The 22,776-nt window shown below is 49.6% G+C and overlaps 2 protein-coding genes across 2 annotated transcripts in view; one reads left to right on the top strand and one right to left on the bottom strand.

The window, feature by feature from the left end:
• The window catches only part of LOC117887162 (butyrophilin subfamily 1 member A1-like), a 292,990-nt gene that overhangs the window by 51,197 nt on the left and 219,017 nt on the right, over positions 1 to 22,776 (bottom strand). The gene's annotated exons all lie outside the window — the stretch shown is intronic.
• LOC117887197 (butyrophilin subfamily 2 member A1-like) overlaps positions 1,527 to 22,776 on the top strand; it is a 305,733-nt gene continuing 284,483 nt past the window's right edge. Inside the window, exons 1-4 of the mRNA XM_034789547.1 lie at positions 1,527 to 1,837; positions 5,923 to 6,039; positions 16,061 to 16,408; positions 22,233 to 22,514. Of these exons, the coding sequence (XP_034645438.1) occupies positions 5,934 to 6,039; positions 16,061 to 16,408; positions 22,233 to 22,514 (736 nt within the window). The 5' untranslated portion in view covers positions 1,527 to 1,837; positions 5,923 to 5,933. The remainder of the gene's footprint in view (positions 1,838 to 5,922; positions 6,040 to 16,060; positions 16,409 to 22,232; positions 22,515 to 22,776) is intronic.

Here is a 22,776-nt window from a genome sequence, read left to right on the forward strand (position 1 = left end):
CTGACTCTGACTCACAACCTCACTGCTGGAGAATCACAGCACATGGTTTGATCAGCCACAGCGAGGACAGAGCAAACTTGTACCAGCATCCGGCTGTTTAGGTCATTGCTTTTAGTGCCTCTTTCTGGCCACAGGCTTACAGCTATTTTGCAAAATATACAGAAGGCAAAAGGAGAGGGACTGGATAGAATAAAAATAAGATAGGGAAGGAAAAGGACACACAGAGGTAGGGGTGTGTGTGTGTGAGTGACAAAGTCTCTTATCCCAGGAATGTAGCCAGAGTCAGTGGAGGTGGTGATGTCACCCAGGACCCTCCCTGGCTCAGTCTGGTCAGCACATCTCTCTGGATCAGGGCTATGAAGGCCCAACTGCATAATGGTGGATTCTGAGGTCCCAAGAGATGGTGGGGGTGGCAGCCATGATGGTGGAGCTCGCTCTTTGAGGCCCACCTGGCTCCCAGTCAGCCAGCGGCTGCTAATTTCCCACCCAGGTTCTCTTCTAGAGGTTCCCACAGGGGGAGCGGTGGGTGGAATAGCCCATCCCCTCATTATTTGGTTCACCAGCTAGGCCTAATTTCAGACACACCCATTGTGCTCCATTGATTTCCCATCCCACCCTCCTCATGTTTACCAGGCACGATCTGAACACAGTCCTGGAGTTAAACCAGGAGTCTCTCTGTGGGGATTGATTCAGTCGGCCTCTCTCCCACCAGAGCCGGCGCTCGGCATAAGCAGACTAAGCAGTTGCTTAGGGCTCCAAGCAGTTCAGGGGGCCTGATTTGTGGAAATAATGCAGTTAGAATTCACAGGCCTGGGTAAGGGCCACCCCCCCCCGCATTCCCCTCCCCCCAAACACTATTCCTGCTTAAGGCCCCCAACGGCTCTGTTTGCAGCTTTTCCTATCGGCATTTATTGCTAGCGGCTATTCTGATATTTTATCAACTTTCTCTCACTTCTCACAGCTCAGCTCACAATTCGGGTAGATGTGTGGCACAATTATCACAACATTCCCCAGTGAGGGAATTCAGCATTTTCCAAGATCCCACAGAATTCAGGAGGTTTGTTGCACTCAGCCAGGCACCATTTTATTTTTTGTCTCCCTGCCCTGCTGAGACCTGTTTCTAGGGGAAGAGCAGAGCAGCCAGGGCCCAGGAAAGAGGATCTGGGCCAGGCTGTCTGAATAACACTGCAGGGGTGGAGGCCCAGGGAGTAGGGCTGGCCCACTGGAGAGCATAGAGCAAAACCCTGTCCGCCAAATAATCACTGGTTAATGTTACATCAGGGAACTGGAATGAATTCACATGGCCACTGAGTCTAGGGGCTGCTGCAGCAGGATTTGGTCCCTTTCTTTACACAGGGCTGAAGTAATTACAGAGATTCGTAGAGCAGGGGACAAACAGCCTGCAGAACTGTCCGTCACCAGGCAACCTGCAGAGCTGAGGCTGCTGGCACCGAAGCTGCCCTCTCCCTAGCCCTGTGGGTGTGTCAGAGGAATTTGATCTTTGTGCCATAACCATCCTATGAGGCGAATCCAGTCACAGTCACGTTCCAGCCTCGATCCTTCTTTCACTTTTGAAGCTGGTGGATGTGCCAAGAGGGGACGGGGCTTTCATTCAATATAAAATGCATTAACTGAATGAAAAGCTCAGGGGCAGGCTGGAGTTAACCCCTGCGGCTCCCTGGCCCCTGCAGCAGGATGGATGTCACAGCCTGGGAAAGGGAACCAGTCACTGGGAGCAGGAGCTCTGCCTAGAGGGAATGGCTCTGGGTGCTAGTGAAGCAGGGAGCCCCCCGGAGAGACTGGAACGGCTCAGAAACGACTCCAGAGGACACCGCAGGTAGGGGGTCACTCACTGCAACCCCATCTGAACTGCTCCCCTGGATAGTTTCAGGCTGATTAGTCAGATGAGCTGCTGCTATCAACAGGCCTCATTCCTGGGATTTGGGGGATAAACTGTCACTTTCCTATTGGGAACGCAGCTGTGGCTGTAGAAATGCCCACACAGATTCAGAGACCTGCCCAGTCCCTTCTCCACTGCCAGGTTTGCATTTGTTTGCTGTTCTGCTCTAATTACTGATGGGGTAGGAACCGATCGCCGGCTGTAATGTTCCTGTGGGGCGCTGTTGGGAGTGTGCGGGTGTTTTCATCATCAGCTCACAAATGGGACACTCCAGAGTGAGAGGGTGAAAGATGGAAGGGAAACACCTGAGGCCGGATTGGGTGCAAGTGGTGCAGCAAGGGGGAGATTTTCTAAAGCCCCTAAGGGATTTGGGAGCATAATCCCATTCCCTGTTGACCCTAACTCCTCTGTTTGTAAAAATCTCCCCCTCCAGTGTCAATTGCACCTGTCTGTGCCCACAAGGCCCTTGGCATCCTGGGGGGCCCTCACTCCCAGGGAGGCAGGTGAGGCTGCTGCTGCCCTTAGGGGGGTTTCTGGCAGGGCAGGGGCAGCTTTACCTCTCACTGGTGCTCTATCAGCGGCTGTCACCGAATGCAGGTGCCCAGTGAGTGACACACATTGTGGCCCACCAGCCCTGCTCTCACCTACTTCCTCTCCAGTGTGGTTGCTCATTGGGCCGTGCCATCCTCTGCAGCCATCCTGGCCTAAGGCATGTTACAGCCACTTCACCACATCACAGTCCAGACCGAGCCAGAGCTTCCATCGGTGTAACGTGGTGTGAGCCCCATGTGGAAGCCCACTGCCCGTCACAGCAACGCAGCCTCTTGCAGATGCCAGGGGCCATAGAGGCCTAGGGCCACGTTTCCAAAAGAGCTCAGCTCTGAACTGCTTCTTGTGTGACAGGGCAGGTTTCCTAGGCTCTGAGCAGTCGCAGTTGGGAGGGCAGGACGGGTGGTGACACAACCCCTTACTGGTCTGAATTGCACCCAAAACATCACAGACACTGCAGAAACAGGTCACCAAAAATTATTTATGGGCTGCAGCAAATGCCCCACAGTAGGAGACTGAAGGAGATCAATCTGTTCACTTTAGCAAAGAGAAGAGTGAGAGGTGACTTTCTGTCATGGATTCACTAGGTCTAATCTATGCTCTGGCCTTCAGCCAGTCCCTTGGGAGTGACCTTTTATTGTGCTGGACCCCACGATCCACACAATTCCACATTACTATGAGGAGGATGAGTGCTAACGAGGTCAAATTTGATCAGGGTGGATGTGGTCCACTCCCAACAGTTGATGAGAAGGTGAGAATAACAAAAGAGGGGAAATTACTTCTTGTAGTGAGCCAGCCACTCCCAGTCTCTATTCAGACCCAGTCTGATAGTGTCAAGTTTGCGTATGAATTCTAGCTTTGCAGTTTCACACTGAAGTCTATTTTTGAAGGTTTTTTGCTGAAGTATGGCAACTTTCAAGTCTGTTACTGAGAGTCCAGGGAGATTGAAGTGCTCTCCTACTGGTTTTTGAATGTTACCATTCTTGCTGTCTGATTTGTGTCCAGTTATTTTTTTGAGTAGAGACTGTCCGGTTTGGCCAATGTACATGGCAGAGGCACATGATGGTGCTGGCACATGATGGCATATATCACATTAGTAGATGTGCAGGTGAACAAGCCCCTGATGATATGGCTGATGTGGTTAGGACCTCTGATGGTGTCACTTGAATAGATATGTGGGCAGAGTTGGCAATGGGGTTTGTTTCAGGGATTGGTTCCTGGGTTAGTGTTTCTGTTGTGTGTTGTGTAGTTGCTGGTGAGTATTTGCTTCAGGTTGGGGGGCTGTCTGTAAGTAAGAACTGGCCTGCCACCCAAGGTCTGTGAGAGTGAGGGATTATCTTCCAAGATAGGTTGTAGATTGTTGATGATGTGCTGGAGAGGCTTTAGCTGTAGGCTGTAGGTGATGGCCAGTGACGCTCTGTTACTTTCCTTGTTGGGCCTGTCCTGTAGTAGGTGACTTCTGGGTATCCGTCTGGCTCTGTCCATCTGTTTCTTCACTTCCCCTGGTGGGTACTGTAGTTTTAAGAATGCTTGATAGAGATCCTGTAGGTGTTTGTGTCTGTCTGAGGGATTGGAGCAAATGCGGTTGTATCTTAGGGCTTGGCTGTAGACAATGGATTGTGTGACATGTTCTGGATGAAAGCTGGAGGCATGTAGGTAAGTATAGCAATCAGTAGGTTTCCACTATAGGGTGGTGTTTATGTGACCATTTGCACAGTAGTGTACCAGAAATGGATCTCTTGTGTGGGCTGGTGCAGGCTGAGGTTGATGGTGGGGTGGAAATTGTTTAAGTTCCGGTGGTATTCTTCAAGGGCCTCCTTCCCATGGGTCCAGATGATGAAGATGTCATCAGAGTAGTGTAAGTAGAGGAAGGGCACTTGGGGATGAGAGCTGAGGAAGCGTTGTTCTAAGTCAGCCATAAAAATGTTGGCATACTGTGGGGCCACGCGGGTACCCATTGCAGTGCGGCTGACTTGAAGGTATAAATCGTCCCCAAATCTGAAATGGTTGTGGGTGAGGACAAAGTCACAAAACTCAGCCAACAGGTGTGCCGTGACATCATCAGGGATACTGTTCCTGATGGCTTGTAGTCCATCTTTGTGTGGAATGTTGGTGTAGAGAGCTTCTACATCCATAGTGACCAGGATGGTGTTTTCTGGAAGATCACCAATGGATTGTAGTTTCCTCAGGAAGTCAGTGGTGTCTCGAAGATAGCTAGGAGTGCCGGTAGCATAGGACCTGAGGAGGGAGTCCAAATAGCCAGACAATCCTGCTGTCAGGGTGCCAATGCCTGAGATGATGGGACGTCCAGGATTCCCAGGTTTATGGATCTTGGGTAGCAGATAGAATACCCCTGGTCGGGGCTCTAGGGGTGTGTCTGTGTAGATTTATTCCTGTGCTTTTTCAGGGAGTTTCTTGAGCAGATGGTGTAGTTTCTTTTGGTATTCCTCAGTGGGATCAGAGGATAGTGTCCTGTAGAATGTGGTGTTGGAGAGTTGCCTGGCAGCCTCCCATTCGTAATCCGACTTGTTCATTATGACTACAGCACCTCCTTTGTCAGCCTCCTTTATTATAATGTGCTCTCACCTTCTCATCAAGTGTTGGGAGTGGACCACATCCACCCTGATTGAATTGACCTCATTAGCACTTGGTCCTCTGCATAGTAGTGCACACCCATCTCCGCATGTGTATGTCTATCTGCCTACTGAAATTTCCACTTCATGCATCTGATGAAATGGGTTCCAGCCCACGAAAGCTTATGCACAAATACATTTGTTAGTCTTTAAGGTGCCACAGGACTCCTCATTGTTTCCATTGATATGTGTTGATTCCAGCCCAGACATTCTGAGTGGCTCTACATCTCAGATCTCTGGCCTGTTCAGCCTAGTCCCAGCGAGAGAAGCAATTCTTTCCCCCAAAGCAGTAGTGATGCCAAGGGGAACAGTAGAGAGTCCTACTGATAGTTCATTAAAATATTTCAGTAAAGTTCCCCATCTGTCTCACCTTCATGGAGAAAATACAGGGTACTAAAGTTCTCTTTAATATAGGGTAGAAAGGCATAACAAGAACTAAATGGCTGGAAGTTAAAACTGGACAAATTCAAATTCAAAATAAGGCACAGAATTGTAACACTGAGGGTGATTAATCATTGGAACAAACTACCCAGGGAAGTGGCGAATTGTCCATCTCTTGCTGTCTTCAGATCAAGGATTAGTGACATTCTGGAAGATGCTTTAGTCAAATACAAGTTTGGGCTGAGTACAGGGGTAAATGGGTGAGAGTGTTTGGCCCATGGCACAGATCAGTCTAAATGATCTAATGGCCCCTCTGACCTTAGTCTATGAATATTGGGAAGTGCGCTAGTGTAAACGTAACTGATCCATGGACCAGGGCTATGAAAGTCAAACAACCGTTGCACTGTCACTGCATCCCACTCACTCACCGTCTGGTTTGTTATTTCTCCTGTTCCCCAGACCAAGCTACGATGATGGGGAAGGTTCCCTCATTCTCCCCCGGCTCCACAGTGAGCTCCGCTCTGCCCAGCTACGTCGCTCTCTGCCTCACTCTACAGGTTCACAGGCTGGTGTCAGGTAGGCGCTCTGGCCTCCTCGCTGCGTTTGCTGCTGTTGCTATTACTGGTCATCAGCGTCCATCTCACATCACTGCCATGTCTTACAAACCACATCTGCTCAGCCGGCCAACAACCAGCAACATGGAGAAAGCACAGGGCACAGCTGGGTCCCCAGTAACTATGGTTACTATCTATACAACATCATGTCAGGCCTTGATGCTACATCCACCCTACTGCTCTGGCTGATTTCTGGCAGCTTCAAAAACACAGAACACAGTGAGCACCACTACAGGGCTTGCAAACTATTTAAAAAGTCACTTCCAATTGCTAGACAATGCACTGCCAGACCGTATACATCACAAATCAGACTCTTCAGTGACGAAGGAGTCCTGAATCCCAGACTCTCCAGTTTAGAAGTAACAACCCACAAGTCATTCATGCTGCACTAGACACATCTGACTAGGACTCAGAGCTAGACCTCATCTCACAGTGAGGATGTTTGCTGGCTTTTTCATTCTGTGCCTTCTGTGAACCCCTTATAGTGACCCCCTCCACCCCCAGGGCTGCCTCCACAGCCACTCTGTCATTTCGGTTCCCTCCTACTGTGGTTTCCATCCTGCTAATTTAACTGGCTCTCTCTGAATGCTGTGTCTCTCCACCGAGACACCCCCCACCCACTACCCACCCCATCCTGTGCAGTTCCACAGTGACTAGCTTTCTGTTTCCTTCACTTTTTTATCTGCCTCCTTCTCCCCTCCATTATCTGGCTTCTGATTTTACCTTTAAAGCCATCACCAGTGTAGTGATGATCTATTTTCATCTCTTTACACCTTGCCGGATTTTACACCACCCCTCCTGCAGATGAGGAGGCCCCTGTTCTGGAGCAGCATGAAAAGGCCTTGTGTATCAGAGACCCAGGCCCCCAGCACCATTATCCCCAGGGCGCCCATGATACGTGTTGAGCCCCATTCAGAGATAATAGGGACAGTGTCTAACACTCACATGTGAACTCTGCGTGGCAGATGTTGCAGCCACATGTGACATTTTGGGGACTGTCGAATTCCCTTTATGAATGTTCTGTGTATTTTTGTGTCCCTTTTATCCATGGCCTCTATACATGTTATATGTACCTTTGTGGGCTGGGGATTGTAATCTACACCATGGGAGAGGGTTACCCCACCTCCCAACCCCACATACTGTTTCTTTCTCACACACGCTCTCTCACACTCCCCCACACACACTCTGTCTCTCACACTCCCCCCACTCTCTCTCTCACACATTCCCTCCCCCACACACTCTCTCTCAAACTCCCCAACACACACAAACTTTCCCCTCAACACACACTTGTACTACTGTTGTTGTTGTTAATTCTTGGTACTGCCTGTTGAAATGCACAATGCACATATATTCCCTGTAATTTTATTCTTTCAAAGTTCCTTAAGAATAACAGTGCTGTTATTTATTTATTTTTTACTTGTCTGTGCATTTCATAATCTTATTTCTCTCTTATGCTTAAATGTAAGTCTTTGAATAGTGAGTTCTAAAATGCCCAACCTGTCCTGGCTGGAGTAATTCTCATTAGTACTTTTATTACCGTATTGTGCTTTGCCATTCATTATTTAAAGTGGTATAATCAAATAATAGTATCCTTCTAAACAGGGCCGGCTCCAGGCACCAGCTAAAGAAGCAGGTGCTTGGGGCGGCCAGTACCAAGGGGCGGCACTCCGGCCGCTATTGGGGCAGCACGTCCGGGAATTCGGTGGCGGGTCCCTCAGTCCCGCTTGGAGTGAAGGACCTGCCGCCGAATTGCTGCTGAAGAGGGAGCGGTGCGATCGTGCTGCCATGGCTTTTTTTTTTTTTTTTTGCTGCTTGGGGTAGCAGAAAACCTGGAGCCGGCCCTGCTTCTAAAATGTAAATTTAGCTTGTACTCACCTTAGCAGTGCCAGTTTAACAATGACAACAACAACAACAAAAGCTAAACACATTGTGCTGAAGGTCACTTATTTTCAAATGGCATTTTTAGTTATATCTGTAAAATAACTTAAAATTCATATGAAAATAAATGTGGTTCCAAGTCTGATACTAATAGTAATGATGGAGTCAAATGTTAGTGAGTCAAGTACATGATTGTGATAGGTAAACATGAATGCAAAAGTAATTAGAAAACTAAATTCCCATTGGTAATAAGAGAAAAAAAAACTTTTTCTAAATTAAGTAAATACTTTTTTAATGGAGTGAAAAACAATGGACTAGAATAGAGTAGATAATGGCAGTAAAAGAGATTGTGTCTGTTAGCGAAAGTAAGCAGATTTTATTTATTTTTATTTATCTCTACTAAAGATGGAGTACGAAGTATCACACTTGTGTTTCTTATATCTGTGTTAAAGCTCCAGAACTGATAGCTCAAGGCTTGGAATTGGGAATATCTCGCTGTTTTATCTCCTGATTGTTCTAAATTTACATATAAATTTTATAAGTGGCTTTAATTGGAGTTTGTCTATTTTTTCTTTCTTTCTTTTTATATGTAACCTTTCTGCCAGGTGGAGTCAGCAGCAACCAGGGCCAGGTTCAATATTTACGGGTTCCTCTTCAACAACCCAGAACTGGTTCCAGTCCCCACTCAGTAACCTGGGCAAATTACACACCACCCCTGGGCACCTCTGAGAGACAACATTTCCCCACTCACAAGCACAGAATCTGAGTGTAGAAAAGAAATTTAATGAAAGGAGGGGGGAAGTCAACTGACATTAATTAGGGAAAATGCCACAAGCAGGATTCATAATTATAAAACTGTGAGCAGGACACTCACCCTAGAGTGTGTAGGGCAGTGTCTTCTGCCTCAAGTTCTTGAGTTCTACAACCAAAAGTTCCTTTTCTGTGCCACACTCTGCTCCCTCACTCCCACCCCACTCACAGTGGTTGTCCTTGGTCAGAGAGGAGCCAGGGATCAGAGGTGCATTTGTGTGGGTTCACCTCCCACCCAGGGAAGAAGGCACCTGGTTTGATCTACCCTCTGAGCACTTGCATCCGAAGAAGTGGGCTGTAGTCCACGAAATCTTATGCTCTAATAAATTTGTTAGTCTCTAAGGGTATGTCTACACTACGAGAGTAGTTCGATTTTACTTAAGTCGAATTCTTGGAATCGATATTGCAAAGTCGAACGTGTGTGTCCACACTAAGGACAGTAATTCGACTTTGTGAGTCCACACTAACAGGGAAAGCGTCGACATTGGAAGCGTTGCACTGTGGGCAGCTATCCCACAGTTCCCGCAGTCCCCGCTGCCCATTGGAATTCTGGGTGGAGCCGCCAATACCTTCTGGGTAAAAAAAATGTGTCAAGGGTGCTTTTGGGTAACTGTCGTCATCCGTCCATCACTCCCGCCCTCCCTCCCTGAAAGCACCGGCGGGAAATCAGTTCGCGCACTTTTCTAGTCAGTGACAGCGCGGACGCCACAGCACTGCGAGCATGGAGCCCGCTGCGACCATCGCTGCAGTTGTGGCCGTTCTCAACGCCTCGCAGCTTATCATCCACCTTTCCCTGAGGCAGATGCAGATAAGTCAGGCGAGGAGGCTACGGCACCGTGGTGAGGGCCTGAAGTCTGAGAGTAGCACAGACATGTCAGAAAGCACGGGACCCAGCGCCGAGGACATCACGGTGGCAATGGGTCATGTTGATGCCGTGGAACGGCGATTCTGGGCCCGGGAAACAAGCACTGAGTGGTGGGACCGCATAGTGCTGCAGGTCTGGGATGAATCCCAGTGGCTGCGAAACTTTCGCATGCGGAAGGGAACTTTCCTTGAACTTTGTGAGTTGCTGTCCCCTGCCCTGAAGCGCAATGACACCCGGATGCAAGCAGCCCTGACTGTCCAGAAGCAAGTGGCCATAGCCCTCTGGAAGCTTGCAACGCCAGACAGCTACCGGTCAGTCGCAAACCACTTTGGCGTGGGCAAATCTACCGTGGGGGTTGTTGTGATGCAAGTAGCCAAGGCAATCGTTGATGTACTGCTGTCAAAGGTAGTGACCCTGGGAAACATGGAGGCGATCATAGATGGCTTCGCAGCGATGGGATTCCCAAACTGCGGTGGGGCCATAGATGGAACTCACATCCCTATCCTGGCACCGGACCACCAGGCCAGCCAGTACATTAACAGAAAGGGCTACTTTTCCATGGTGCTGCAAGCACTGGTGGACCACAGGGGACGTTTTACGAACATCTACGTCAGATGGCCGGGCAAGGTTCATGACGCTCGTGTTTTCAGGAACTCTGGTCTGTTTAGACGGCTGCAGCAAGGTATTTACTTCCCGGACCACAAAATAACTGTTGGGGATGTGGAGATGCCTATAGTCATCCTCGGGGACCCAGCCTACCCGCTAATGCCCTGGCTCATATACTGGCGCCCTGGACAGTGAAAAAGAACTCTTCAACTACCGGCTGAGCAAGTGCAGAATGATGGTGGAGTGTGCTTTTGGCCGTCTCAAGGGGAGATGGAGAAGCTTACTGACTCGCTGTGATCTCAGCAAAACCAATATCCCCATTGTTATAGCAGCTTGCTGTGTGCTCCACAATCTCTGTGAGAGCAAGGGGGAGACCTTTATGGCGGGGTGGGAGGTTGAGGCAAATAGCCTGGCTTCTGATTACGCCCAGCCAGACAGCCGGGCGATTAGAAGAGACCAGCGGGATGCGCTGTGCATCTGGGAGGCTTTGAAAGCTAGGTTCCTGACTGAGCAGGGTAACCTGTGACTTTTAAGTTACTGTACAGAGAAGCAGAACCTGGCCCCGTTTCTTTACCCAGTTAATGTTGACTATCCTCTCCAGTTACATACCCCCTTCACCCCCTTCCAACACACGTTTAGAAATAAAATCACTTCTACTTTGTTAATGAACACCGTTTTCTTTATTACTGTTTTCGCGGGAATGTTTTAAACCTGGGACGCAGACTGTGGTGGGGAGCGGGTGTAGTGTAGTGACGCAAATGACGCTTCTAAACTCCAGGATTGACAGGCTCCGCTGTGGTGGACTGGTTGTTTCAACGGAGCCTGTCACCCCTCCTGATCGGGACTGTGTGTATGGGGGGGCTATGTGACTTTGTGGCAGGGGGAGGACGGTTACAGATCCCCTGCTGCGTGGCTCTGTGATCCAGGATAAGGACCGCCGCATAAGATCTGTAACTGCCCTCCACCGCCACAAAGTCACAGAACAACCCACCCCCCACCACAGAACATGAAAACCACCTCCCAGACTGACCAGGGTAACTAGTGACTGCACTGTGTATGTGCCCTGCTGCTGGGCCTGCCCCCGCCTATGTACCCTGCCAAAGGTGACTGTCCTGTCCAATTACCATCCCCCTTCCCCCCTCCTCCAAAAGAACATGATGGAAACAGTAATTAACAGAAACGTATTTTTTATTAGCAACTACACATTGAACTGGGAGGTGAAACTTGGACGGGGGCTTGAGTGAGGCGGGAAGGAAAGAACTTGTCAAATTTTGGGGAATGAGAGCCTTCTACTACTAGAGCTCTCTGCAGGGGTGGAGTGAGAGTTTGCACGGACTCTGCCGCCCCTCCTTCTTTGCACTTTGGGTGAGGGGGGTATGGGACTTGGTGGCGGGGGAGGGCGGTTACAGATAGACTGCAGCGGGGCTCTGTCCTCCTGCCTCCGTTCCTGCAGAACATCCACAAGGCGCCGGAGCGTGTCCGTTTGCTCCCTCATCAGTCCAAGCAGCATTTGAGTCGCCTGCTGGTCTTCCTGCCGCCACCTCTCCTCCCGTTCCATGTGTGCTTGGTGCATTTGGGACAAGTTCTCCCGCCACTGGGTCTGCTGTGCTGCCTGGGCTCAGGAGCAGCCCATAAGTTCCGAGAACATGTCCTCCCGTGTCCTCTTCTTCCTACTCCTAATCCGCGCTAGCCTCTGGGAGTGTGATGCCAGGCTAGGTTGTGAGACAGTCGCAGATGTGGCTGTGGGAATGGGAAAAAGGGAGTGAATTCCTCAGAAAGATAAATGTAGTTGTGAACAAAGAACATAGTCTTTCTCTGTGAACAAGACCATGCATAGCACCTATCACATGCGCACTCTGGACAAGGTCGAATTCTCGGCCTTCGCATTCAGTGCCTGGGGTCTTGCACTGCAGATCTGAGAAGCGGGGCAGGACACCGGAATTTGTGTAGCAGGCAGACATGGTAAGCTGTAGACTTGTGGCAACTTAAAACTTTAATATTAGCACTGGCCTCCGTTCACATTGAAAGCAATGTCAGTCCCTGCTGCCAGCAATCCGGCAAGCAGGAACTCTGCCCCTGTCCCACCCCCTCGCGACTGTCCCCGGGAACGATCCCTGTGTGCTGCCCCTCTCCCGCCTCCACCGCCTGGCTGCAAACCAGTGGTTACAGTTCTGTAAAGGAACGGGCAAGCAGTCCCAACACTAACATTCCCCTACCTAATTCAAAGCAGGTCACCATGGGCGACATCACCCTGATGAGGATCTCTGAGAGCGAGAGAGAGAGAATGCTTCGGGAAAGCCTCCAAAGACCAGGGCCGTATGCCGCCCTGCTGTGCAGGGCAATGATCCCTGAGTACTTGATTGTCTCGTGGCGCGGAAACGTGTCATACTATGGAGGACCCAATAAGGCCGCTCTCCCCAGGAACCTGATGCAACGGCTTTCCAATTACCTCCAGGAGAGCTTCCTCGAGATGTCCCAGGAGGATTTCTGCTCTATCCCCGGACATATAGACCGCATTTTACTGTAGCTGCACTGGCAGGGACTAAACAGTAGAGCGGCTTGGGCAGAACAATCATGCTAAACCGGACATTGTTAGATTTTTTTTCAATAGTTGCACTGCCCAGGACTGAAACGTTAAGCGCCTAGGGCAAATTAATCACGAGAAACCCATTGTTGTTATTCTTAATATTCCTGTTCTGTTAAAAATAAATGTTTACATGTTTTAAACACTTACTGGCTGATCCTTCCCCAGATTCTGTGTCCGGGTTAACGGCTGGGGATGGTTGGTAGGGGATCTCTGTAAGGATGATGAAGAGATCCTGGCTGTCGGGGAAATCAGTGTTGTAAGCGCTGTCGACTGCCTCGTCCTCCTCATCTCCTTCCTCATCTTCCCCGTCTGCTAACATGTCCGAGGAACCGGCCGTGGACAATATCCCATCCTCTGAGTCCACGGTCAGTGGTGGGGTAGTGGTGGCGGCCGCACCTAGGATGGAATGCAGTGCCTCGTAGAAACGGGATGTCTGGGGATGGGATCCGGAGCGTCCGTTTGCCTCTTTGGTCTTCTGGTAGCCTTGTCTCAGCTCCTTGATTTTCACGCGGCACTGCGTTGCATCCCGGCTGTATCCTCTCTCTGACATGTCTTTAGAGATCTTCTCGTAGATCTTTGCATTCCGTTTCTTGGAGCGCAGCTCGGAAAGCACGGACTCATCGCCCCACACAGTGATCAGATCCAAGACTTCCCGATCAGTCCATGCTGGGGCCCTCTTTCTATTCTGAGATTGCACGGCCATCACTGCTGGAGAGCTCTGCATCGTTGCCAGTGCTGCTGAGCTCGCCACGATGTCCAGACAGGAAATGAGATTCAAACTGCCCAGACAGGAAAAGGAATTCAAATTTTCCCGGGGCTTTTCCTGTGTGGCTAGTCAGAGCATCCAAGCTCGGACTGCTGTCCAGAGCGTCAACAGAGTGGTGCACTCTGGGATAGCTCCCGGAGCTATTAGCGTCGATTTCCATCCACACCTAGCCTAATTCGACATGGCCATGTCGAATTTAGCGCTACTCCCCTCGTCGGGGAGGAGTACAGAAGTCGAATTTAAGAGACCTCTATGTCGAAGTAAATAGCTTCGCGGTGTGGATGGGTGCAGGGTTAATTGGATGTAACGGCGCTAACTTCGACATAAACGCCTAGTGTAGACCAGGCCTAAGGTGCCACAAGTACTCCTGTTCTTTTTGCTCTGGCTAGTTACCCCACCAGCCCTGTTCCTCTTGCCAATCACCTTTTACCACCTGTGTCTGCTAGTGACCTCAGCAGGTCAGTCTCTTGAGGTTCTATCTAGCTTTTAGTGACTGGCAGCTCTGAGGCTGGGCAGAGACACTATCCCCACAGAAGCAATTATCAGTTCTTCTAAACACTAAATAACAAAAGGCTCCTAATGGAATCTATTTAACACTATTGCTGAACCATGAGGAAGAACAAGTTAAACCACACCAGGAACCCTTAAAGGGCATCATACCACCCAGCTAAAACACTTGCCCCCATTCCTGCTCTGTTTTCCCAAGAAGGGCTGGCATTCCATCCCCTGGCTTTGTGAGGTCCTTTCAGCTCAGGGTGACCCCTCATTTGGGACAAGTTAAGAACAGTTCTGCTCCCTTCTACTCAGACAATAAAGACAACAACACTGATAACAGCATTTCACTACCCCTGCATTCAGTACTAAAGTGATTTGTAACCCAACACCAGCCACAGTTGATCACTTGGAGCTACACAGCTCCTGTCTGCTAGATATTTATGCAGAGTAGGTGTGTTCATGTAAATACAGTTTGCTCCTGAAGTCTCTCCCGGTCTCAGCTAGCTGTCAGGGGAGAGTTCATTCAGACCCTGCTTACCTCTAGGAATTAGATACAGTGCTCCTGTTAGCTAATTACTAAGTTATATAAAAAAAACCAAACCCTAGCATTTTCAGGTACCTAAGTAGCCCCTGTAATCACAGTTAAAATTGCCCCCACTCCCCAAAATCAGAAATGGCACCCGGTGAGCCAGGAGTGGCCCAAAGGCTGTGGGCTCTGGCAAGATGCAGCCCCTGTGTGATAGTGTGAAGCCTGTCTTGAGCTGCAGGCTATCAGTAGGCTGTCACCAGCTTACCAAGCAGGTGCTTGGGGTGGCCCCTCGGGAGAGGGGCAGCACGTCTAGCTATTCGGTGGCAATTAGATGGAGAGTCCCTCACTCCTGCTTGCAGTGAAGGACCTCCTGCTGAATTGTTGCCGCAGATCCCGGTTGTGGCATTTATTTATTTATTTTGTCTGCTTGGGGCGGCAAGAACCCTGGAGCCGGTCCTGGCAGTCAGGGTAGCATTATACCATATATCATACCACCCTTACTTCTGTGCTGCTGCTGGTGGGACTGTTGTCTTCAGAGCTGGGCACCCGAACAGCAGCCACCACTATCAGGCCACCCTACCAGTGCCGGCGCTGAGCTCTAGCATCTCTTTCAATATAAATTAAGCACTTGGGGGAGGCAGTAGGGCAAGGAGGTGATGGGGAAGTGGGAAGCCTGTGGGTGCCCAGGGTGATGGGGGGAGGCACAAAAATACAAGTTTGCCCAGGGCACTATTTTTCCTAAGGCCGGCCCTGAGACCAGGTCCAGAAGCCCAAGAGAACAAAGATTTTTGGTTTAAAAGCTGGATTTGAACTGACCAGAGACCTAAGATCTTGGGCTACAAAGTGACATGACCTGTTAACCAAGAGGACAACCTTTACAGAAAGGTTTGAAAGACTTTGAACCCTACCAGTGCATCCCATGTACCAGATGAGAATCCTTCAGCACAAGTGTAACATGTGTTCAGACCTTTGATGGGTTTATGGTAACTTTCCTCTGTCAGGCTTTTCTCCTTAAATGTTCTCTGCTTTGGAAGAGCTCTTTGGTTATTGGTAGCCACTGGCACAAGCTGTTCATAGCCCTGAGAGAGAAAACAAAGCACAGATGCTGGTCTTTGATCAGGCCTGCTGGGAAAACCACAGTAAATTGAGGGGCCTGAAACCCCAGTGTGGAGGGAGAGGGCCGTGGGTCCCTGTTCAGAGAGAGGTGACGACTGGAGGCCTGAGACCTAAGGGGACATGCCTTGAGCAGACCACAGAGGGGTCAGAGGTGCAGTTACCCCAAGCCTGTGACTCTCTGAACTCACAGACTTGCCTAGGGTACTGCATGGGGACATGGTGTTCACTTCTAACCCAGGGTGCTCTCTTACTGTGAGTTTTACTGCTGAGGTAAATGCCACCCCCAGCCACTCGCCGATTTAATTTCCATTTTCCTTTGTACATTTCACAGCACAATTCACAGTGACTGGACCTAACCATCCAGTCATTGCCTCCCTAGGTGGGGAGGCCGTCCTGTCCTGCCACCTCTCCCCCAGGATGAGCGCTGAGAACATGGAGGTGAGATGGTTCCGATCCAAGTACTCTGAAGTCGTGCACCTGTACCATGGTGGGCGGGATCGGTATGGAGAGCAGATGCCGGAATATGGAGGGCGAACTGAACTCTTGAAAGACGACATCACCAATGGGAGAGTTTCTCTGAGAATACGCGATATCCGACCCTCCGACGATGGGTACTACACGTGTTATTTTGACTCCAGTGTCTCTTATGAAGAAGCTATATTGGAACTGCAGGTGGCAGGTCAGTAATTTCTTCTGATACTTTGACGTCTTCAACAGGGCAATAAGTGGAGTCTGAGGGTTCATTGTGAGATGACGGTTGACTTTCCTTGTTACAGTGGGGCAGTAGCTCTGCTCTGGTTAAGGTTTGTTCTAGTTCACTGTTTAACAGCTGCTTTTTTCCTAAGGGCTCTAAAATTCACACTCATACTCAGATTGTCTTGAATATTTCTGTGGCTTGTTGGTGTCTGGGGTACGGTTAGTGGCATAAATTTGAGGTCATTAGAGCAATGGTTCTCAAGCAGGGGTACATGTACCCCTGCGGGTACGCAGAGATCTTCCAGGGTGTACATCAGCTCATCTAGATATTTGCCTAGTTTTACAACAGGCTACATAAAAGGCACCAGTAAAGTCAGTACGAACTAAAATTTCATACAGACAATGACTTGTTTATATTGTTCTATACGCTATACACTGAAATGTAAGTTCAATATTTATATACCACTTGATTTATTTTATAATTATGTGGTAAAAATGAGGAGTCAGCAATTTTTCAGTAATAGCGGCTGTGACACTTGTATTTTTATGTCTGATTTTGTAAGCAAGTAGTTTTTAAGGGAGGTGAAACTTTGGGGGTACACAAGACAAATCAGACTCCTGAAAGGTTAAGAGCCGCTGCACTTCTGCTGACACAGCGTACAGACCTCGGCAGTCCAGTGAGACGCATACCTGATCCCTCTCGTCATATCACAGTGACCTGAGTGACAGCTCTGCCAGCCTGCTCTAACTAACCCCTCCCCCAGTCACTACAGCTACTCTGAACACGGGGAAGGCAGTGGGAGTGCAGGCAGATAGATGCTGGAATCCAAATCCAAGAAACACAACACCAGCAATGGCACCTTCCTCGTGCCTGTTTATTATGGCACCACTCTCACTGAACCGCTCCCCGTGCCTATTGCCAGTCCCAGGAGGCAGAGTTAAGGTTGCAGGGCTGGGGCGCTGTGTGCCGTTACTTTGTATCTCTTGGGTTTCAGGAATGTAAGTTTAGCTGCTCCCTGCATTTGGAAAGGCACCAGGCCCTGCTGGGAGACTGTAATTCTGCACTGGGAAGTAGTTTGTGGGAATTAGTATGTAACTATAGAGCCTTCATGGCCAAAATGGAGTCTGCTCTGCAGAGCAGCTCTGGCCAAGAACAGGTGCACACTGGAGCACACCGGGGTAACTCCCTTCCAACCCAGGGGCACCTGTTCTGACCCTCCAGTGTAAATGCACACACCCCGGAATAGATCAGTGAGTATAGGAAAGGGAAATATTTATTTACAGAGGAATGAAGATAGAAAAACAACAGGGGGAAAATATGGGAGCACCGGTAAAACAGCTTACAGTCAACCCAAGGACTCATGGGCCCAGTGGTACCACAATAAAAAATGGGAGATGCCAAGCACATTGTCACAGGGCAGACACCGAGCTCTGTGTCTACACTTAGAGTTCAGGAGTCCTGAGTTGAGTTCCCATGCAGCAGTGAGTCTTGGGTGCTTCTGGTCGTCTTTGACACCAATGAATTTTCCACAGCAAACCCCTCCAGTGCCCTCTTCTGCCGCTCTCTGCAAAGCCCCACAGAGCAACAACCTCCCCACTTAGCTAGCTAACAGCCTCCCACCTTAATCCCAATGCAAAGTCACAAGCCCCAGTACTCACAGCCCCATACAGCTCTGGGTGACAGCAAAACTGGGTCTGGCTCTGGTTTGTCCTTCTCGGATGATTCCTCCCTGGCACAGTGCTCTTCCTGGCTCCCATCCTGGGGTGTCCACAGTCAGCCACATTGTCCCTCCTAGGCTTTGGACAGGTTCTCAGCTGCTTCACTAGGCGAGGGCCTCTTGCTGTAGGCCTCTTGTCAGGAGGTACAGATACGCACGCCCTCTTGTTCTCCCTTTCTCCACTCTCCTTCTCCTGGAACACCCAGCACTTCCTCTGCCCAAGGGGGTCACAAATGATTGTAAAATTATCTTTGTAACCAGGGCTGGTCTACACTGGGGCGCGGGGGGGGAATCGATCTAAGATATGCAACTTCAGCTATGCTATTTGCGTAGCTGAAGTCGAAGTATCTTAATTCGACTTACCTGGCCATCCTCACAGCGGCGAGTCAACCGCCACGGCTCCCCCGTCGACTCAGCTTACTCCTCCTGCTGAGGTGGAGTACGGGCGTCGATCCCCGATAGATCGATTACTACCCGCCAATCTGGTGGGTAGTGTAGACATGGCCTAAGTGGAAGTAGTGGAAGACTTTAACCTCCCTGCCCATCAGTTAAGCAGTGCACAGCTCCTTCCAATGGTTCTTCTGATCCAACCCTTTGTTCCTGCTGAGAGGTGTTGTTTGTGTTCATTAAAGGAAGAACCAGTCTCTTGTTCCTGCTCAGGAAACTGCAGGATTATGTAGCAGCTCCCCACGATTGTAGGCAATATGAAGCATGTGCACATAAGCTAGAACACCATTAAATGAGAGGCAGGGTTAGCCAGTGGATAGCGCAGTGGACTGAGAGTCAAGGGACAGGGGTTCTATTCCTGCCTTTACCACTGAGCTGTGCATGAACTTGAGCAAGTCTCTGTGCCTCTGTTTCCTCTCTCACCCTTTGTCCATCTTGCCTGTTTAGACTGTAAACTCTTCAGGCTACAGACTATCTCCTGTGATGTGTGTGCAGTGCCCAACACACCAGGGCCCCAGACCATAAGTGCCGACTCTGTGGGTGCTCTGGGGCTGGAGCACCCACGGGGAAAAATTGGTGGGTGCTCTGCACCCACCGGCAGCTCCCCACCCTGCCCCCCTGCCCTAACTCACCTCCGCCTCTGCTCTGCCTCTTCCCCTGAGCGTGCCATGTCCCGCTTCTCCCCCTAGCTCCCAGTGCTTGCGCCATGAAACAGCTGTTTCGCGCAGCAAGCGCTAGGAGGGAGGGTGGAGGAGGAGGAATGCAGCATGCTCGGGAAAGAGGCAGGGCCAGGGCCGGGATTTGGGGAAGGGGTCCAATAGGGGCAGGGTGGAGGTGGGGCGGGGACTTTGGGGAAGGGGTCGGAATGGGGGCAGGGCAGGGGCGGGAGAGGGCTCGAGCATCCACCGGTGCCAGGAAAAGTTGGCACCTATGTCCCAGACTGGGGCCTCTAATCGCTGCTGTATGACAGACAATCATACACAAATTACAAGTGTTTTGGAATTATTGGCTATCTCATCATTTTAATTTTAATGCACTGACAGCGTTACATTCTACTTAAAACCCTTCCAGCCACTCACTGCCATCCACAGCACAATAACTATCAACTGTGGGTAACCTGAGCTGCCAATCATGGCCATGACTGGATATTACTTTATAACCACAAGGCATTCCCTTGTGTAATGTACATGTAACCCACCAAACTTTGGTTACACAAGCACCCACTATAATTCCATTTTACTGCAGGAACAGAAAGGGGCATAAATAACACATGAGATTAAATATGCACATTTGGAGAATCATGGATGCTCATAGTCATATCCTGAATTTCTTCCAGACTGGAGCAAGACACCACAATGAAGTAAAGTGCTCAAACTAAAACAATCATTAGGTTCATAAGAGGACAAGCTGAGGGTTAACTGAGACTCCTCATAAATCTAGACACAATCTTATCATTATATCCAAACGCTTCACAAACAACAATGAAATTAGCATCAAACATACAGATTTCTTCACTACCAAATGGTTCCCAGGCCTCAAATCCTGTGCATTTTAAAACATACATTACTGAAGTGGCATTCATATCACCACGCTGCCATGAGCTGAACAAGCAGCAAGCACCCAGTTCTTCCAATAGGCTGATATCCTTGTTGTTGTGGTTATCTTCTTGCTGCAATTAGTAAAACAGGCCTGTGACTATGGTGCTCAGGGTGGAGATCTGATATGGCTGATTCCCTCTGGGTCTGGCTAAACTAACTTAAGATTTTGGCAACTTTTTTTCTTCATACAGTAAAAGCTGTTTTATCTGGCACTTCACCAGCCAGAAAACTCTATAAACTGGCATTTCTGATCATCATTGAAATTCCAGTTTATAATCCTCTTGGCGTGGGGCTGGCAGGGGGTTGGAGCACAGGAGGGGTTACGGAGTGTGGGCTCTGGAGGGAGTTTGGGTACGGGAGGGGGTGCAGGGCTGGGGGTTGGGGTGTAGGGCTGGGGCACAGGATCTGGGAGGGAGTTTGGGTTTGGGAGGGAGCCCAGGGCAGGGGGTTGCGGGGTGGGAGGGCATGCGGGTGGCTCCCTGCAAGCAGTGACTTGTCCCAGCTGCTGCTAGGCAGAGGGGTGGCCAGGAGGATCTGCATGCTACCTCCGCCCACAGCTCCCATTGGCTGCAGTTCCCTCAGTGAGGGGTGAGGGCAGCACGCGGAGCCACCTGCCATGTGTCCGTCTAGAAGCAGCAAGGACAGGTCGCCACTTGCAGGGAGCTGCTTGAGGTGAGCGCCCCAGGATCCGGCACCCCGCCCCCCTTTCTGCTTCCCAACCCCCTTCCCCAAACCCCCTCCATCACCCAAACTCCCTCCCAGATCCTGCGCTCCACACCCCCTCCTGCGTCCCCACCCCCCGCCCCCCCCCCCCCCCCCCCCCCCCACCCCCCCCCCTTATTTAACAACCTTTTTTCCCCCCCCGCCCCCCCCCCCCCCCCCCCCCCCCCCCCGCAACATGCCAGATAAAACAGCTTTGACTGTATTTGGGAGTGGAATTAGCCCCCACCCTATTGAGCTTGCTGCAAGGGCTCATGAACTTTTTCCTTTGTTTACCTGTGAGTCCCCAGCTAGCGGGAATCAGTGGACTATTTAAAAGGAACCGCAACAGAAGCATGGGGGGTTACATAGAATTTTCATATCAGGCCTTTTAACCTCAATTCTTGTCTGTGGCTCTTGGGCATTTCCTATGAGTCTGTCAGACCAAAGCCTTGTGAGTCACACCCCTGCTGGGAGAGCACTCCACAGCCTATGGTCTTCTAGTCAAGAATCCCATATGGGGAAGGCTCCAGACACTCGTAGCTTCTTTATCTCTCTTTGTAGGTTGTTTTCCTTTCTAGAATGGTCTGTGTGAAATTTCCAAACCGCCTAAGGGCCTCTCTGCACACACACTGACCCTGTAATAACGAAATCTGTTTGAATTCACACTTTTGATTAAGGTACAAGACTCTTGTTTCAATTAAGATAATTTTATTTCAGTTTAGCTCATCAATAATAAACCCCCCAAGTGTAATCTGGTGTGAGAGATGTTACCTTAACCCTACATTTCCTTGTTGAGTCTTTGTGTTTCTGTTCTGCTGAATGTATTTCCTGGCTTTCAGTTGTATCAGTTTTCTGCTGTTCACTTATTTATTCTGGAAGGCTACAAGACACTGCCAAGCAACCCAAACTCCCCTATTACAAGGGTTTTTTATTTGTGAATTAATTTAATGTTTGTCTACACATACATGGACACTGGTTTTGATGAACTAGTGCAAAGCTCTGTGTGGACACTCCTAAAAGAGTTTGGAAATGGCTTATATTGATTTAGCTTGAGTCAATTCCTTCTTAATTTAAGAGTGTCCACACAGGGATTTGCACTTGATTAACCAAACCAGTTTAACTAAAGTGGAGCAAATTTGTGCATAGAACAGCCCTGACATTAATATTAATTTTACTATCAATCAAATATGAATCTGACCAGATTAACTGACCAACCACACTCGTGGACTCACATTTGATTATTAGTTTAACAGGAAATTGCTTTTGATAACAGTGTAATAAAGCTTTTGGCTCTTTACTGGGCACTGCAGGATTATCACAAGTTCATTTATTTCTTCTGTAGGTTTGGGCTCTGATCCTGACATCTCAGTGGAGGGACATCAGGATGGAGGGATCCGGGTTGTGTGTCGATCATCCAGATGGTACCCAGAGCCCGAGGTTCAGTGGAGAGATCTCCAGGGGAAGACGTTACCATCAGCCTCTAAAGAAATAACCCCAGAGGCCGATGACCTGTTTCAAACAGAGATTGCCATTGTTGTAACAGAAGAGTCTAACGAGAAACTGTCCTGCTGTGTCAGGAACCTCCAACTCAACCAGAAGAGAGAGTCAGCAATTTCAATAGCAGGTCAGTGCCCATCCGTGCTGCACCTGTATAGACTGAGATGCTGCAGACATGAGTGGAGAGTATTTATCACTGTGTCGCCCATTTATTGGCCTGAACCTTCAAGGTGCTGAGCACATCTTGGAAAGTTCTGAACAACCTCAGTTCTCTTTGGAGTTGTCTACACTGCAATTAGACACCTCCTGGTGGCCCATGCCAGCTGGCTCAGGCTAAGGGGCTTGGGCTAAGGGGCTGTTAAATGGCAGTGTAGACATTCAGGCTTGGG

This window comes from Trachemys scripta, chromosome 14 (genome assembly GCF_013100865.1).
Source record: "Trachemys scripta elegans isolate TJP31775 chromosome 14, CAS_Tse_1.0, whole genome shotgun sequence".
In the NCBI taxonomy this organism is placed as follows: domain Eukaryota; kingdom Metazoa; phylum Chordata; order Testudines; family Emydidae; genus Trachemys; species Trachemys scripta.